Source organism: Vulpes lagopus, chromosome 2, assembly GCF_018345385.1.
Source record: "Vulpes lagopus strain Blue_001 chromosome 2, ASM1834538v1, whole genome shotgun sequence".
NCBI classification, from domain to species: domain Eukaryota; kingdom Metazoa; phylum Chordata; class Mammalia; order Carnivora; family Canidae; genus Vulpes; species Vulpes lagopus.
The window spans coordinates 75,125,266-75,143,494 of NC_054825.1; the positions used below are offsets into that span (position 1 = coordinate 75,125,266).

General features: G+C 47.7%; 1 protein-coding gene across 2 annotated transcripts; it reads right to left on the minus strand.

Moving 5' to 3' along the window:
- Positions 1-1,441: 1,441 nt before the first annotated feature.
- On the minus strand, positions 1,442-17,994 carry THBS1 (thrombospondin 1). 2 transcript variants are annotated; one of them, XM_041735772.1, is made up of 22 exons: positions 17,873-17,994; positions 17,453-17,548; positions 16,647-17,206; positions 15,669-15,744; positions 15,162-15,361; positions 14,919-15,041; positions 13,623-13,716; positions 12,118-12,291; positions 11,641-11,817; positions 11,136-11,309; positions 10,747-10,874; positions 10,482-10,634; positions 9,720-9,938; positions 8,967-9,074; positions 8,338-8,497; positions 8,070-8,188; positions 5,889-6,123; positions 5,483-5,710; positions 5,063-5,334; positions 4,566-4,663; positions 4,321-4,460; positions 1,442-3,510 (listed from the first exon to the last, which is right to left on the minus strand). In XM_041735772.1, exons 2-22 carry the CDS (start codon positions 17,517-17,519, stop codon positions 3,503-3,505), a joined length of 3,513 nt encoding a protein of 1,170 aa, XP_041591706.1. In that variant the 5' UTR covers positions 17,520-17,548; positions 17,873-17,994; the 3' UTR covers positions 1,442-3,502. The 2 variants fall into 2 exon arrangements, with proteins under 2 accessions (XP_041591706.1, XP_041591696.1); XM_041735762.1 differs by having other exon boundaries at positions 17,453-17,691; positions 17,873-17,979.
- Positions 17,995-18,229: the final 235 nt, after the last annotated feature.

Consider the following 18,229-nt stretch of genomic DNA (forward strand, 5'->3'; position numbering starts at 1 on the left):
TATTGTAAATGCCCATAGGACCTGAGGTTTATTGTCCTTCAGTCCAAATCTAAAACACATGTAGATAAACTCTTGGAGCAGGAAAAAGCTATCACCCTGATGGCATAATTTTCATTTTTAACAAGCCCTTTATTTCAATTCAACCTACTGATTTGAAGGTCAGTATCCGAGTAAACATGGAACATGCCTAGGAAAGAAGCTCCTGTTTCTATACACTTTTTTGGTCCAATCAGGATCTTCTCAGTTACTGTAGGTTTGCTACTTCAAAGTGAATTAGAATTCTCTCCCAAGACTTGCTTTGGTTGTGCTCCTCTGAGAAAGAATGATGTTCTGTTTCAAAGAGTTGCCTTTCAAATCAGTTTTCCAAACTCTGTAACCCTTTCTGATACCTTCTAGTTCTTGATTCTTCACCTGGGCACCATGAAATGATTTGGAAACTTATATTTATATGTCGTTATGTTCCCTTAGATGGAGAAGTATTTTTAGAATGAGAGACAAAAATCAACGAGAAGAGTCTGTTAGCCAGTCATTTCTAGTGTTTACTGGACCCCGAAGCCTGACCTTTAGCCTACTCCTAGGATTTCTGATTCTACCTGTTATTTTTTTTCTACCTGTTATTAAAGCTGGAAATTAATCTGTCAGTATTCAACAGTCTTTGTTAGCTCACCCAGAATTCAAGGTCTGCTTTAGTCTGCTCTGCAAAAACTGATTTGATACTTTATATGTATTTTTGGGATTTCTTATGAATTCTTTTTTAGTCCTGTTTTTGACCAAAGGTGAATTCATTCTCTAAAAGGTGAGGTCTCTAGAGTTTGGCCCAACTTTGTAAGGACGGTTCCTCCCTCCTTAGCACGTACTTCTAATGCTTCTCCACGACATGCAGCTGTGTTGCCCATCCAGCACTGTAATTCGTGGGTCAGAAAATGTAGCTGTGAGAATTGTGTGCACTTCCTGGGTTTTTTCCCATTTTCACTGTTCTTTTTAGAAACAGAACTGTACTTTGGAAAGGATTCAGTAGGACATTTGATTACCTTAGTAAAATATAAAATATCCTGTTGGGGGGGGGGTCCACATCTTAAAAAAAAGTCTGGGCAAGAAAGGACTCTTCAGGAGGCTCCACACCCAGCATGGAGCACGAGGGGCTTGAACCCAAGACCCTGAGATTAAGACCAGAGCCGAGATGAAGAGTCAGACGGCTAACCTACTGAGAGCCACTCAGGCATCCCATCTGGCAGGTAATGTTTTGTTCTTATTCCACAAATCCAGCAAATGTGCTTCCTAAACAAATCAGTCTTCAATTATATAGGAACTGGGAATGTTACTACTAGTTATTGTAATGTGTTCTTGTGCATGCTCTTACTGATTTAGGAATAGACTTTACCCACACCTCATAACAAAGCCAGCAGAGAACAAATAAACATGGATAAGGTAAGTATAAATATAAATTTCCATATGATTTATTGTTGTTCCTTGTACATAAGAAACAGTAATATACAACTTACACTGCTTTAGAATGTAAAATGGATAAAAATGTGTAAAAAAAAAAAAAAGCACATTCCTAGAAAAAGGTATTGGCAAATAGTAAAAACTGGGGGGAGGGGGTAACAAGCAAAAAACAAATCAAAAAACAAAAACCCCAACAATTCTTCAATTCAGTGTGCAAACATTTTATAAAAATAGAAATACTAACTCTACAGGCAGTATTTCCTGATAAATTATTTAAATAGCATATCTACACAATCTGAGATCTATTCCAAGGGCAATGAGAAAATAATTTATAAAAATAAAGCAATGGTATATAAGATAGAAAAAAACAACTTTCAGAAAATGTATTTAACATTTCCATGCTATTTTCTTATTGGGAATACTTTTCTGCAAAGAATTTTTATACTATGTACAACATTGACTTTTTTTTTTTAAGTACTACAGTAGCTTTAAGTTTGTAAGACACTTAAACTCTTTCTGCTTGATCCAAAAATTCTTTACTCAGTCACACAACAAATGAGGTAATATTTGTATATAAGTTTCACCTTTGTTATTTTTTTTTCTCTTTTGGAAAAACAAAAAAGTGTAGATACTTTTCTTCTCCCTGGAAATAGGCACAAGGGATGGGGTAAAACAGTTATGAAAGGCCTCGTGGCTTTCTTTGAAACTTAAAGACACTAGCAAACAGACAACTCATTCCACTTGAAAAGACAAAGAAAAAAGATCCCAAATCATTCACTCTGAGCACAAAGTAAAGAGCATCTGGCTCTGATGTTCCTTGTGCCGTTCATGAGACATTGGTTGATAAATCTCCACTACCTGCTGTCAGACATTTTCCATATGAAACCTAGATTCCAGGTAGAACAGAGTTAATAAATAATCTGTATTTACAATCTTACAGTCATGAAGACTCCTAACAAAGCTGATATGGATAGTCCTTACGCTTCTTCCTGTTCCATGAATAGTCTTTCAGACAGATCCTCCAGAGTAAGTAAAAAATAAATATTTTATATTGTTAATTGTAAAAAGAAAAAAAAAGTCTTAAAGAGTTGGAAAACTCCATGACACTCAGGAAAGAGAGAGACCAGGAATGTTTTAGTTGATAATTTTGTGCCTTTCTAACCATAAAAATATGGGCACAGCTGCCTATCCCTTTGGAGGCAGCCTGGTGCTCATTGAGATGGTAGGTTTTCGGATTTTCCTGCTACATCTGCACGAGCTACGTGTGGAATAAAACCAACAATTTCCTGACAACCAGGCAGGGGCAGCCAGCACATACTTCCACTGGCTCAATTCTCACTCCCTATTGTGGTCATTACTGGTGGCATGTAAGGGATGGGGATCCAGGAGGAAGTCCAGAAGCCAGTCTTTCCCTCCCTTCCCTGCTTCTAGTTAAGTGCCTATGTACGTGGGTTAGTCAGCTAACGTGGGTCAGCATCATGAAATCCAGCAAGAGTCTTTCAATCCCCTGAAAATGATTTAGTACCGAACACGTAACAGCTCCTCCATCTTTTCTTCATACAATCATCTCTTGGGGACATGCCCCCCACTTCGGGCTCAGGCCCCTGCTCCCCCTCTTTCTGAGGGAGTCTGTCAAGGGTGGTGTTTGGCCAATTCTAATGAGTCCTCCCTTCTCTCACATGCCTGAAAATGCTTTTGAGTCCACGTCTCAAAGAGGGCCTCACAAGAGCGCTCTACTGACAGGAATGGAGTGGATAGCCACTTGCCAGCCCAAGCAAGTGGATGCTTTTTTTTTTTTTTTTTTTTTGCTTTTTGAAAAGCACACCAAGGTATCTGTTCATGCTCTTGGAAGATTCTCTTCGCGTTCAGAGGCTGCCTGCTGAGTCTGATTTGGAAAATGGCATGGTCTCGAGGCAAGTCCCGTATTCTAGGTGTCCACAATGATATGCAAGCAGAGAAAAGGCAGGGAGTGATCCTGGGGGTTTTCTTAAGCCCGTGGTTCCAGAAGGTGCAACACCAGCATTGGTTAGGATCAGTCTTTTGATCAACAGTTTGATTAGGAATCTGTTCAATAAACAAATACATAAGCCAATTAATTCATGAAAGTACTGGCTTTATCAGTTAATAAATCAACCTTAGTATATAGCTCTACTTTCATTGTGCCCAAAGTATAATTTAAGATGATCAATTTATTAAATATTAGTGTGTTTATAGCCTGACCTTCCACAGCTTACACTGTGCTTTCTATAGGCTTCAAGGTTAAAAAAAATTCACAAAGATGACATCATAATTTAAATCTTAAGTGAAATCCACCATCTCTTTTTACTGATTCATCCTAAAGGCATCAGTGCTTGGCCTGGTAAACATTAAGCACTTATTTGAGATCAGGTCTGTGCTAGATTCAGTGCTCATGTAACCACAGAGAGAGAAAATAAAAAGCAGCTAAGGTTGGTAGTGCAAATTGAGCACACCAAAATGAAGGCAGCACTCCTTTCTCCTCCTACACAGGGAAATGATGGGAAAGACTTCTTGGGCTAGTGGTGTGAATAGAGCTAAAGTGGCATGTAAGACACAGAAACAGGTCAACCTGAAGTAGTTTTCATGTGGTCCAAACTGTACAGGAATAGGTCTGTAGATTGTCTTTCTACTGTGAATGCGGGCAGAGACTGTTAAGCCAATTGAGGTTGACAAGGGGGGAGAATTTCATAAGCCACAGTTCATGGGGCTTGTTCTTCTCATGGTCTTCAATAGCAAAGTACTGATAACCCTTGTCTCTACAACCACCTTTTAAACAGATGTGCTTCCATTATTGGCACACTCAATATGACTGAGTGAGAGATGTCAACTGTGCATTCACAGTAATGTTGCTCCTACCTCTGCATTCGTATTTCAGGTCAGAGAAGAACACCATTTCTTGAGAGAAGACGAACAACCCTAGCCTACCACCAGCATAAGTTTTGTCATAGATGGGTCCTGAATCGGCCATGATTTTCTTCCCTTCATACATCACCACGCTGCAGGAGAAAGAAAAATCTTGTTAGTGACACCCCTGCTTTTTTTGTCTTTTTCTTTCTTCCCCATTGGTGTGACCAAGTGAAACCTAATCTGGGTGATCTTACCGAATGAAACCCGTCTTGGGCCGGTGGCTGAGTCGCCATCTGTAGGCAGTGAAATCTTTCCAGCCTATGTGTCGAGGGTCATGCCACAGAGTGCGCACCTAAAGGAAGAAAAAGTTGAAACGTGGCTCCAGCTAGATTTCGATTTTGTTCTAGGAGAACTAGTACTTGAAAGGCACCAAGTGGATTTCAATTAGAGGGCTGTGATGTTGCATTTTTTTCTAAGGGCTTTCATTTGAGTGTGCCCTTGAATGTCCACATAAGGCAGAAAGAGGGCAAATTTTGTTTGAAGAGGCTGAGAAGGTCTTCGGAGCTGAAGGTAACTCTAAGTTACAGCAAGCTCCCCTCTCAGATGCTATTAGGTTTTTACAAAGCAGAACTTACTGCTGTAGTTGGTGGTGCTGGGCATTTGAGACCTAAGACCTCCTCAACCCCACCACCAGTTGGGAGTGCTGGCCAAGCACCTATCCACTCTCCCTTTCTTGGGGCCTTGTTCTTACCTGGCCAGGGGTGTTTCCTGTGTGCCACAGGGCATTCCGCAGGTGCTCGCCTGGCCCGGTGGTAGAGTTCACGACTTTCACGGAAAGGCCAGAGTATCCCTGAGCCCGAGTGGGGTTGGTGTCCCAGTAGGACTGTGTGACTTGCTTCCACATCACCACATAGAAGCGGCTGCTAGACTGGTAGCCAAACACAAATCCAGCATAGTCATCATCCCTCTCTGTGTTGATGAAGAAGGTGCCACTAAAGTCCACAGCATTGAACTCATCATAACCTAGGAAAAGGAGACCAGAGCCAGGTTAAAAGCTGCAGCCTTTAGAAACTTCTGTCACGTTCCCAGACATCCTTACTACCTCAGGGATACATGTAAATGCTCGGTTTTAGATTTGCCTCTTTCTCATATGGAGAACTCACTAACTCACCTACAGCAAGTCCAGGATCACAGTTGACGGTCTGGACGAGTTCTTTACCCTGATGACGTACCACCCAGTTAGGGTCATTTTGGGACGTCCCTTTGGGATCTAGAGGAATCATCTGGAATCTGCGGAAATCAGTCTCGCTGATATCAATGTTTTCAGGACAGATGTCATCAATGTCTGGCACATTGTCATGGTCAAAATCGTCTTTGCAAGCATCCCCTCGACCATCACCTAAGGTCAAAAAAGTAAGTTCAGTGAAATTCTGAAAACTTCTTGGTGTCAGAAATTCACTATCTTTAAAAGTCGGCAGCTAGTCTCTTCATCTTCTCAAATACGATTAGTTTTGCTTTTATTCTCAATCCAGAGAGCCATGGTGTTAGTCACTTAGAAAGTAGCTCCACTGACTCACCATCGGAATCCTTCTGGTCAGGATTGGGCACAAGTCTGCAGTTGTCCCTGTCATCAGGAATGCCATCATTGTCATCATCATGGTCACAGGCATCTCCCTTGCCATCTTTGTCATGGTCAGCCTGGTTGGCATTGGGCACATAGGGACAGTTGTCCAGGTTGTTTTGGTGGCCGTCTTCATCAATATCCTGATTGTTGTCACAGGTATCTCCAATGCGGTCTGAGTCAGAGTCAAGCTGAAAGAGACAGAAAAGAAGATAAACTGAAGTATAGGTCATTAATGTTAAAGATGACTTATGGAAGATTCTCCAGTGTTTGATATGGCCACTGGGGTTTCAGGTCTGTAGGCGCCTGCCGGAAAGAGTGGTAGTAAAATTTCCTTAATCCTTGGGGTGCCTGGGTGGCTCAGTCAGTTAAGCACCTGGCTCTCAATTTCAGTTCAGGTCATGATCTCAGGGTGTTGGGCTTGAACCCCCCTTGGGTTCCACATTCAGTGTGTGGTCTTTTTGGGATTCTTTCCTTTTCCTCTCCCCCTCCTTCCACCCCCCCCAAATAAATCCACCCCCCCCAAAATAAATCTTAAAAAAATTCTCTTGATCCTTGATTTTCATGTTAAGTTTTTAAAGAGAGTTTTTAAATATAAAGCTTTCTAAATTAAATTAATCACTAAGGTGCCTTACTTTAACAGACCAAAACTTTAAGATTTCAGTCTGTTAACTGCTTGCTTTGCAACGTTAAATGTAGTTCTTTGGGTCATTTTCTTATTTTCCATTGCAAGTTTCAATTGTAAAATTGTTGACAGGTCCACTTCTGCTCTAGGTTATTGAATCATGGAAACATGGCACTGCTTTTTGTATATCCTGGGTCACGTGTATGGCAAGGATCAAGGATTTTTATTATTAAAACTTTTTGGGGGGATCCCTGGGTGGCGCAGGGGTTTAGCGCCTGCCTTTGGCCCAGGGCGCAATCCTGAAGACCCGGGATCGAATCCCACGTCGGGCTCCCGGTGCATGGAGCCTGCTTCTCCCTCTGCCTGTGTCTCTGCCTCTCTCTGTGTGTGTGACTATCATAAATAAATAAAAATTAAAATAAAATAAAATAAAATAAAATAAAATAAAATAAAATAAAACTTTTTTGGTAGTTTTATACCTCTAGTCTGTGAGGGTTATTTGCTGGTTCAGGTAAAGTCAAAATTCTAAGTTTTTTCAAAACTATTTCTTGCTACTTTCATATTTAGTGAGCATGGGATGCTCAGAGATTATTTATGCATATTGGAATTTTTCTGGCCAGTAAGATTTATATCCTGGTTATAAATATTAGAATCGGAGAAACAAATCCTCCATGGAGACTGAATGATATTAAATAAATTTATGATAAGACCCAAACTGAAAATAGAGGCCTCGATGCCATCTGCTCAGCAAAGCTATCCCAGAGCGTTACACTTTCCTATTATGGTCTCACAGCTAGTTACCCTGTTGCCTTTTGTCTTCCAGGACCTCATGAGAACAAGAACTCATAAAAACAAGTGTTAGGAGGAAAAAGCTGTATTTATCATTTCTGTGATCTTCTAAAGCTTCCATTTTTAAAAAGCTGGTCTCCCAAATTTTTACAGCAAAGCATTTTAGAGAAGAAGTGCCTTAACTTACACTGCTGGAATATGATGGCCAATTACATGTGAAAAGAAATAGCTCCAGATGCAAACTGTTCTGGCTAATGTCTATTTGTAACACTCCCTCACACAGAGAACGATTGATTTGCAATGCCAAGTAATTTTCAAGAATGACAAACGGGTTTTGGAGGTATTATTAAGTTGAGGTTTTCTTACAACCAGATTTTATCATTAGCTGTGAAAATGGTTATTGATTTTCCTTAAGGATATTTCCCTTTCATCTTAGTCTTAGAAATGGTTAATATTACTAGAGTTATCAGATCTCTGCATTGTATAGTTTGGCAGATCACACAGAATAAGCCCTTATAGGAGTGAAATTATCTAGGGGATGCTCTCATGCAAAGAGCTCCCATGATATATTTCATGCTCATGAAAATACTGCAATTGGCTTTGTGAGACCTCTGAGAGCCCTGGTCATGAAATAATTTGAACTTTAAAAAAAAAAAAAAAAAAGAGACCTAGCAAGAGCTATTCCAGTAACCCACTGGAAGATTGTCAATGGAGTCCACCTACCTGATCTGGATTATGTTCCAGGGGGCAGTTGTCACACTGATCTCCAACCCCATCCATATCAGTGTCCCTCTGGTCCACGTTGTAGACATACTGACAGTTGTCACGTTCATTGAGGATACCTACAGAGAACAAGTGACCAGTAAGGGCTGGAATCTCCAGCCTCTGGGGTGTCAACAAACCACACCCCATAGCCAGGGCTGGAGAAAGGTCAGGTGAGAGCAGAGTGTGGTCACCACCACCAGGTCTATGCTGTCAGGGAACGCCTTACCGTCCCCATCGATGTCTGCAGCGCAGGCATCTCCTTCCCCGTTGTTGTCCGTGTCAGCCTGATCTGGGTTGTGGTTGTAGGGGCAGTTGTCACAGCGGTCTCCAACGTCATCTCTGTCATAGTCATACTGGGCTGGGTTGTAATGGAAAGGACAGTTGTCCTGCAAAGCAATGGAGCATTTTAGGATACTGCCCATGAAACCAGCTCAAGCCTCGAAGCATCTGTGTTATATAAAACATTTCTACTTCATCCTCACTGTACCAGTTAAAAGCCAGGGCCCTAATGGATGAAAAATAGATTCCTGTTGCTTACAAGTCAGTGAAATGTAAATAAGGGCACCGCCCCAGTTTTCCGTAGGCTCAAAATGAATTTTACTGCCATTTAGGTTAGAACATGAAACCAATCTGGGGAGCAGAGTGTCGTCTGTTTACATGTTGTAATTTCTTGGTCAACCTGGGGGGAGGGAAGGTTGTGATGGGAAACCAAAACCCTCATTTGAGATCTTCTCTTGGTAGCATCTAGGTGTTCAAGCTACCCCCAAGTAGCTCTGAGTTGGACAGAGTCTTGGAGTCTTGTAGCCTGCTGCTACATAGAGGAGGTGAAGGAAAGAGGCCAGGACATATCCTTACCCTGTCGTCTGGGATTTTATCATTGTCATCGTCGTCATCACAGGCATCGCCAATCCCGTCCTTGTCGTAGTCTTCCTGCCCAGAGTTGGGAAGGTTGGGGCAGTTATCCTGGAAAGAGAGGATGCGCATGCATGATGGCTGCTATCCGTGTGCCCTTTGCTCAGCCCAGGCCCCCAGACGCTGCATCCAGACCAGGAATGCTGCACTCCCTGCTAGCACCTTATTGTTTTTAATGGGAGGACAAGAAATTAAGCGTTTTCTTGGGGGATGTGTCATTTGTAAGAATGTCCTGTGCTTTGTACTTGCTGGGAGCATAAGTCCTGCCCTGTGGGTATCCAGAAGAGCCAGGAACATTTTTCCAGAGAAAAGAACCAGCTCTGGAGCATACCGGCCAAAAGGGCCTGCCCTATTCTTGTTTGTGGCACCGAGGGATTTAATGTTAAGACTTTGTGCTATTCTGGGGCACCTGGTGGCTCAGTGGTTGAGGGTCTGCCTCTGGCTCAGGTCATGATTCCGGGGTCCTGGGATCAAGTCCCACCTCGGGCTCCCTGCAGGGAGCCTGCTTCTCCCTCTGCCTGTGTCTCATGAATAAATAGTCTTTTTTTTTTTTTAAACCTTTGTATTATTCTGCCTTTGTGTGATTTCATCTTTGATTCATTTCCTAATTTTAAGCATTAAAAATTCTTCAGCCTCTTCCTGGGGGAAGGGCTATGTTCCTTCTCTCAGAAGGCACAGAAGGGAAGCCAGCTCTACCTTTTTGCAGTGGTAGGTGGCATTGGCCACGCACACCAGGTCCTCATTCGGCCAGCCGTCCAGGTCTGTGTCCTCCCCACAGATGATGCCGTTGCCCGCATAGCCGGGCTTACACTCGCAGCGATACATAGGGTCGCTGTAGTGGCCCAGGTAGCTGCACTTGGCATTCTTGTTGCAGTCATGTGTCCCATCTGTGCAGGGGTTCCGGGGCTTACACACCTGAGGGCACAATGTCCTGATGTTAACGTAGAGCCTTCAAGAGTCCCCGTGTCCCACTCATCCCCAAGAAGACAGAGGCTCCGTGAGAAGGAGTGTGGGGTACCTCTGTCCCTCTTCTCCCCTTGTGGATGTACAAGCCCATCTGCTCAGGATTTATTCCAGAGCAGCAGTTTCAAATACGATAGGCTATTGTCCCCCTCCCAGATTCATTCAATTCTAAAACCCAGGGACGCCTGGGTGCTCAGTGGTTGAGCACCTGCCTTCGGCCCAGGGTGTGATCCTGGAGTCCCAGGATCGAGTCCCACATCGGGCTCCCTGCATGGAGCCTGCTTCTCCCTCTGCCTGTGTCTCTGCCTCTCTCTCTCTTTCATGAATAAATAAAATCTTAAAAAAAAAAAAAACCACAACAATTCTAAAATCTAGGCTGTCTGCTCAGCCCTCTCCCTGTTTTTGTGAAGGCTGTGAAAGGACAGGTTTCCCTTTTCTGGCTGTTTTAGCTGAGGCACCCCATCTACTCTGGGCGGGCAGCCTAGGCCAGTCTACCTGTTTGTGGGCGGTGGCATGTTCTACACCGCGGCCGAAGGGCTGCGGGCCTGTGAAGCGTGGTGGGCAGGGCAGGCAGTTGTAGCCGGGGTCCGTGTTCTCGCACCTGTGCTCTCCGTTGTGGTTGAAGCAGGCGTCAGGGACTTCTTTGCACTGGGAGCAGAAACAACAGTTGGCCCCGTGTTCAGATACGGGCACCCTGGGAGGGGACAGGGACAGCTGAACTGCTTTCCAAGACCCAGTAACTCAGCCAGCACTTCCTTACCTCATCCACGTCTTTGCACTGGATGCCATTCCCGCTGTAGCCCGGGGGGCAGGTTCCACATTTCCAGCTGCCATCGCGGTAACTAGTACACTTGACCCCAGCAAAGCAGGGATTGGACAGGCATCCATCTGAGATCGGGAAGACGGGCAAATGGTTGGTGTAAGTGGCTGTTGTTGGCACACATCACAAAATACAGTGGGAAACCTCATAGGGTAGATGGGACCTGTCACTTGTTGAGACTACTTGGAAATACCAGAGGGACAACGCACCCCAAATACTCAGGACCATTCAGAGCCAGAGTGCTTCTGCCTTGAATGCTGACCATGGATTTCAGTTAAAGAAAAAACAAACTCCCAAGGGTGCTTTTATACTGGGGCTGCATGACTCACCAATTGGACAGTCCTGTTTGTTGCAAATCTGGTTTTCGGTTGCATCACCGACACAGTCCTTGCCTCCAAACTGGGGTGTGGGGTTGTTGCAGAGCCGGCTACGTTTCTGCACCCCTCCTCCACAGGTGACGGAACAGATGTCCCACAGTGACCAGGGACCCCAGCCTCCATTGACTGCAAGCAAGTGAACCACATGCAAAAAGTGAAGGTCAATTTTCAAACACCCCGATCTGTCCTAGAAGACACTCCTAAAATCTGTTCAAGAAAACCTCTGCTCCTCGGACACACGGAGAGGTGGTCTGGGAGGAGGGAGAGGTTAAGATGGTTTCCTTTCTGTTTTTTATTAAAAGAAGCTGCTGAGCATGCAGAACTTGTTCTCTACTTGTTCCCTAGGAAGTAACCTTTTCCCCGTTTATGACCCACCCAACCAGAGGCCGCAGGTGCCGGGCATCCGGCGGGGCGGAGCTGCTGCTCAGCCCTGGAAGTGTGGCACGCTCTCACTTACTGGGGCAGGCGTCTTTCTTGCAGGCCTTGGTCTCCCGGGCTTCGCCTTCACATGGTTTCCCGTTCATCTGGGGGCTAGGAGAATTGCAGAGTCGAATTCTAGTGATCACACCATCACCACACGTCACGGAACAAGACGACCACGGGGACCAGTGGCTCCAGCCGCCATCCTGTTTAACTAAAATACAAAGCTGACGGTTATAGGGAGCTGGCCACATGTCAAACTCTGTGCTAACTGCTTTAAATGCATTGCCTAAATGAAATCCTTAAAAGAGCCCTATGAAGACTTATTATCATCCCCAATTTGCAATTGAGGAAAGAGCCTCGGGGGGCGGGGGGTAAGCTGGGTTCAAGGGTGCCCAGGTGAGCAGAACTGGGGTTCAGACTCTGGCAGTCTAGAAACCGTATCCTTGGTCACTATGCTCTCTGGATGAGGACAAGCCTGTGCTCCACACTGCCATGCAGCCAGGGTGCTCACATCTCTTGTCGCACTCCTGAATGTGGCAAGTCCGCGTCTGGACGGAGGAGCCCTCGCATCGGTTGTTGAGACTATCACAGGAGCGCCCGCGCTGCTGGATTCCGTTGCCACATGTCGCAGAGCAGGAGGTCCACTCGGACCATGGGGACCAGCCATCATCCGCAGAGTCGCTGGCTGCAGAGGAAGTGGGTTCATTAGTGTGATCGAGACAAGCTGTTGGTTAGCTTGTGCTCTCTAGGACCTTCTTCCTTTGCCAGAGGGCTAAAAGCCAGGTCTGTCTCAGGCCACCAGCCGGAGGTTTATCCCCTCACGGGGTAAAGGAATGCCAGGCCAGGGCTTTCTCAGTGTTTCAATGAGGCGCTCTTTCCTGACCTAAGAGATCTTGCTAGGCATTTCCAGTCTCAGGCTTCCAAGAGTACTAGATGTGTAGGCAGCTCGGAGTCACTTTGGACTGTCAAGGGAGCCAGACCACGTGTTTGGCAGACAAGCCTGAAGGCAGCGTAGCTGCTGTTGGCCCTGCCTCCAACTCTCTCATGAGGCTAAGCAGTGTGCAGCTCCTCTTACCCTAGCATGTGGGGCCTTCTCTGTACATATTTTCACAAGAGAAGGGGTTTGTTTACCATCTGCCCAGGTCCCAGGACTACAATCACATGTAGCTGTATCAGACACAAGACAAAGAACTGGTTTCTCTGGCCAGCAGCTGGAAGTTTTCCTAGCAGTCCCGATTCAAGTTTAAGACGCCACTAGTCTCCAGCTAGCTTTGTTCTCTTTAGCCCACACCTGAAGTGAAAGCTGAAGAGAAGCAAATAGGTGCACAATAATCACAGTGCCAAGATCACCAACACGATCCCTGGAGGAGACGGCTTATTCTGAGCTGGTGACCAGCTATGTGGAAGGGTCAGAGTGGGTGGAGGGGTAGGGGAAGTGCTACTTCCCCACTTCATTTCTTATCTCAATTGTGCTGAATCGTTTTTAGGACTTGTACATACTACATTCAGTATCGTCTCAGCAGAGTGATGAATGTATATACTGGCAACAGAAACCAGGGGATAGGGTGCCATGGAACAATACAGTGCCTTATTTCTGCCAGTGCCCCATACCTGAAACTGCAGTTATTCTTAGGCCTCTTGCTCATGCAGATAAAATGGATACAACTTTCAGGCCCTAAATTAAGTGCAGCGCTTGCATGTTGGACCATCAATTTATCTGGTGAGCAGATTTTTCTTAACTCTAGGCCAGGATGTCAAATTCTAAAAGTCAATTTAGAGCTACTGCTGCTACAAATTCGTCTCTCCTTTCCTCTGAGCATCAAGTCAAAATCGATAAGCTAGGGTGAGATCTTTATTGCCTACGTAGAGCAGCCAAGTCATCAGTTAACCAGATGCTGCAGCAGGAAACTGAGTTAAAACACACCATGGAAATGGGGGTGGGGTTCCAGCAATCTTGTGTTCATGGAGAACTGACCCTTGTCACTAAAGAATGGTCATGCAGTTTTAAGAACTTACGCCAACACCGTGGGCAGCATTCTCCGTCAGGAACGGTGGCGTTGGAGCAGGGCATGATGGGGCAGGACACCTTCTTGCAGATGGTAACGGAGTTCTGCAGGGCAAGACAGGAGAAAGGGGTTACAAAGCATGTTGCAAGCAGAAGTTTATAGACTGTAATATTTCAATTAGAAGATGAAACAGAGTCGGGCTGTAAATGCTCCAGTGGAAGGAGTTTAATACGTCTTATGTGCAGCCACCATATTGTGCAGACAGTTCTAGTGCTAGTCATCATTCCCTTCCTCGGAGTGTTCTTTAATTGCTACTGAGCGGTAGAAGTGACAACATGAAGAATTTATCCATAGGGAACCACCAAATACCAGGAGTCAAATCTTTTAGTCTGTGTCTGAAAATGAATTCAAAACTTACATGGGACTTTTTATAATTTTATAATGTTGTCTATAGGGATGCCTGGGTGGCTCAGCAGTTGATTGAGGGTCGGTCTTTGGTTCAGGGCGTGATCCCCGAGTTCCGGGATCGAGTCCCACATCAGGCTCCCTGTATAGAGCCTGCTTTTCCCTCTGCCTGTCTCTCTCTCTCTCTCTCATGAATAAATACTTAAAAAAAAAAACCCCAATGTTCTCTATAGAGAAATGATCAGTGAGCATTTCTTTGTGTATAGATCTGGTTTTATACCATGTTGAAGACTGGAAATAAAATTGGCTCCCCAATCTAGCAATCTGTGCTTTACATTTAAACTGGATGTTGTAAAAAAAAAAAAAATAAAAAAAATAAACTGGATGTTGTTCAGCGCATCAGGCAAACTGTCCAGTCTCCCGGCACTGGCTTTGGGGTGCTAGGGACACACACACTGCAAGCAGTGTCATCTGAGCTAAGTAGACAGTTAATGTCCTACCATTGTTGTTGGGCTAAGTGATTTGAACAATCACGACCGTATTAAGGGAATCCCAGTGTCATTGCTAAATACGAGTCAGGGTTGGGGAGATAAAAGGAATGTTCCGACCAGGTTTTATTTCACTGACATTCAACACTTAGCCTTTGAACGAAAGTGGGTAAATGACTCCAATGTCTTAGATGTTTTTCCTTTAGATACTTAGCCTAGGGTATAATTAAGACTTTGAAAAACTCAAGATTCTATGGATGTCACAATTGCATCTTGAAAACAAAACAAACCCCACTTCAGTATTTGGCCATGGAGCATAGAAAGAGCTGGTGTGGCCATCTGGGTCTAGCCCATAGAGCTGGGCTTTGAACACATGCCATCGCTTCCTATTTCAGTCTGGAATGAGCCCTTACCTGACAGCGGCACTCGGTACAACTATCGACGGTCCACTCCTCATTGTTCCTGTACTGTACTCCATTGTGGTAGCAGAGGGGAGGCCGCCTCAGCTCAATGGCTAGTTCTTTGTTCTCTTCAGTCTGGAAGGGGGAGAAAGGTCATTAGTGTCTGTCTTCATTTTTTGTCATTGGGGGCAGGGGGGCATCTGTGATGCCCCTTCAGGTGCTCTTGCCCAAGGGCTGGGAGCCGAGGCCACTGACCACTTTGCGGATGCTGTCCTGAAGTGTGGTCACGATGGTGCGCAGGCCCCTCAATTCCAGAACCATGCTGGATAGCTCATCACAAGAGATGCCGCAGATGGCTTGCAGATCCTTAGTCTTGTGGCCGATGTAGTTAGTGCGGATGGCGGGGCTGGAGCCATTTACCACATTGTTATCGAGGGTGAGGAGGACGTTGGTCGCTGCCAAGAAAGAAAGGAGTACGATGAGAAAAGTATTGGCAGATCTTCACACAGCTGCTCTCACAAGCCAGTCCCCCCCCCCCCCCCGTTCCTAATTGTAAAGATATGACACCTGGGGTGAAGGATACACAGGGAGCAGGTGCATGTGTGTGGATTACTCTTTGAGGTCACTTGGGGTTACCTGGGGTAATTTATGCAGGACTACCACTCCCTAAGGTTCTCAGCTTGTTTTAGGGTGGAATCTCCTGAATGTCCTCATATGACACCCCCCCCCCCCCAAAAAAAAAATAAATAGAAGAGTACTCACAACTGGAACAGCCTTTGTTTCTGAGAATGGCTTCTGGTGTGGTTCCAAAGACAAACCTCACGTTCTGCAGCACCCCCTGGGGGCAGAGGACACACATTACTTGTAGAGTGGTGGGGGTGGGGGTAGGAGGGGGGGGCGGTTTATTCCAGGAAAAGCGCACAACAGAAGTTCTAAAATTTTGGAAGAGCTCCCTTTGAAGATCACCACGTCAAAATAACACACCAACGTCAACTGCCAAACAACTTCACAATCTTAATTGGGTTGTCCGCCAAGTCTTGAGTACTTTACAAAGAAATCCGTTATCTGCCTACTTGGGTACACAGGAAATGGGATCGGATACTAAGGACAGAGGATTTAATGACACTCTCCAGTGTCAAAGAGCTAGATGTGGGAGTTTCAAAGCCACAGTGGCAAAAACCTAGACATCCAGGCAAAGAGGAAGCCGCAGCCGCAAATAGCTGCTATTTTAACCTTTGGGGACCGGCTCCTGAGACTGGCTCCAACCCCATGAGGAATCAAATGGCAAAGTGGTATTTATTCTGCTCACAGTATCCATTTCCAGCTACATCACAATTGGCAGAACGATCTGAAAGAAGCTCTCTTCTTGAGGAGAGCATGAGTATTTAGGACTTGAACAGGTGCTTATAGGAAAACTACTGGTTTCCTTTAGTGGTGTTCAAAGTACGGCACGCCCAGAACACAGGCCCCAGCAGCTTGTGAAGTCCCAGCTACACCCGGAATTTGTTAGAAACGCGAATGATCAGGCCCCATCCCAGGGGCACGGGATCTGAACCTCTGGGGATGCGGTGCAGCGCGCGTTTCACCGAGCTCCGCAGGTGGTTCTGGTGCCCCTGGAGGCGTGGGAAGCGCCGCTCTAGTCCAAAGGCTGGATCTCCTGTACTGGAATCCCTGCCTCCCCCGCTACAGCCCTCCTGACAGGTCAGCAGCCGACCCCACGAACTGGAGGAGAGGCCTCACCTGGAAGTTGTCATTGACCCCTCCTTTCGCGATGCGGAGTCTGGCCACGCTAGCCAGGTCCCTGGTGAAGATGCTCTGGATGGGGACATCCAGCTCGGCGTTCTCCATCTTCTCACAGTCAATGTACAGCTGGGCCCTGTCCTCCTGCACGAACAGGGTGACGCTCTTCCACTGCCCGGTGGCCAGCAGCGCCTCTTCCACCGACACCACGTGCTGCATGCCCTGCACGGTCAGGCTCAGGTCCAGGGTGCCGGCTCTGCCGTTGGAGACCACGCTGAAGACCTGGCCAGAGTGGTCTTTCCGTTCTATGGCCAGCAGCGTGCCTCGGGTCTTCTTCATCTGCCGCAGGGAGGCCAAGAGGAGGAAGCCTTTCTCTGCCCGCACAGCATCCACGAGGTCTTGGAACTTGTCGTCAGGCACGGGGGGGATCAGGTTGGCATCCTCGATGCGGAAAGCGGGGCTGGAGGGGTCAGGACCCTTCACCAGCCGGCGCCCGGAGCCCCTCCGGGCAGCCCCGGTGAGTTCAAAGACGTCGAACACGCTGTTGTCTCCCCCAGACTCTGTTCGACAGGAGCAGGGCACGCAGTGAGCCTTCTAGGCCGGGCGGGGGTGCGGGGCAAAAGGGCAGGGCAAAAACTGGGCAACCACGGGGAGCGCTGGATCCGCGCTGTGGCGGGGGGAAGCTGCCTGCTGAGGGTCACCGAGGGCGCTGGGGGACGGCTGGCAGGGGGCGGGAGGGGGTGCCCTCGGGCCACCGGCACCTCCTCACCTGCCCTCCCCGCTCAAAGGGCGTTGGGGAGACTCACCTGGAAGGCGGCTGGCGGCGCACACGTGCAGCAGGAGCAGGACGCCGAGCGCCCAGGCCAGCCCCATGGTGGAGCTGCTTGTGCCCAGCCGGGAGCCTGCAGCAGGAAGCACAGACCCCAGGGTCAGGGCAGCCAAGCGGGGAGCGTGGGCACAACCGGGGGCGCCGCGCTTGGGGCCGGGGCCCTGGCGGATCCCGCTCTGGCCTCACACTTGCCGGATCGAGGGACAACAGCACCAGCTGCGGACAGGGCATCGCGAAGAAAGAGTGAGGGCCGGGCTCGGCGGCGCGGGGCAGAGCTGGGGAGGTCGGGGCAGGCGGGAGGCGCGGGCGGGGGGCGCGGGGGGCAGCCGAGGGCCGGCGGGCACCGGGGGCAGCGCTCCGGGGTCCGGGCCCAGGGCGGCCGAGCCGGGCTCCTCACCTGCGCGCTCGGTGCAGCGGGCCGGGGCGGCGCCGAGTCCAGGAGGCGCGGGCGGGCGGGCGCTCGGAGGCCGACGCTGGCGGCGCGGCGGGGCTGTGCCCCTTTAAAGCCGCGCGCACATTCCTGGGGCCGCCCCTGGCCAATGGGAGGCGGCGGGGCCCGCGGGAGGGGCCGGGCTGGGCTCCTCTGTGCGCCCCCCGCCGGCCGCAGCCTCAGTGTCCAGCTGCAGCCGCGCGAGCTGCGGGGGCGGCGGAGTCCCTGGGCGCGGGCGTGGGCGCTCGGGAGGGAGCCCCGGGGCCGGCCCCGGCCTGAGCCCCCGTGCGGAGTGGGGGGGGGGACTTTCGGGCAGAGCCGTGT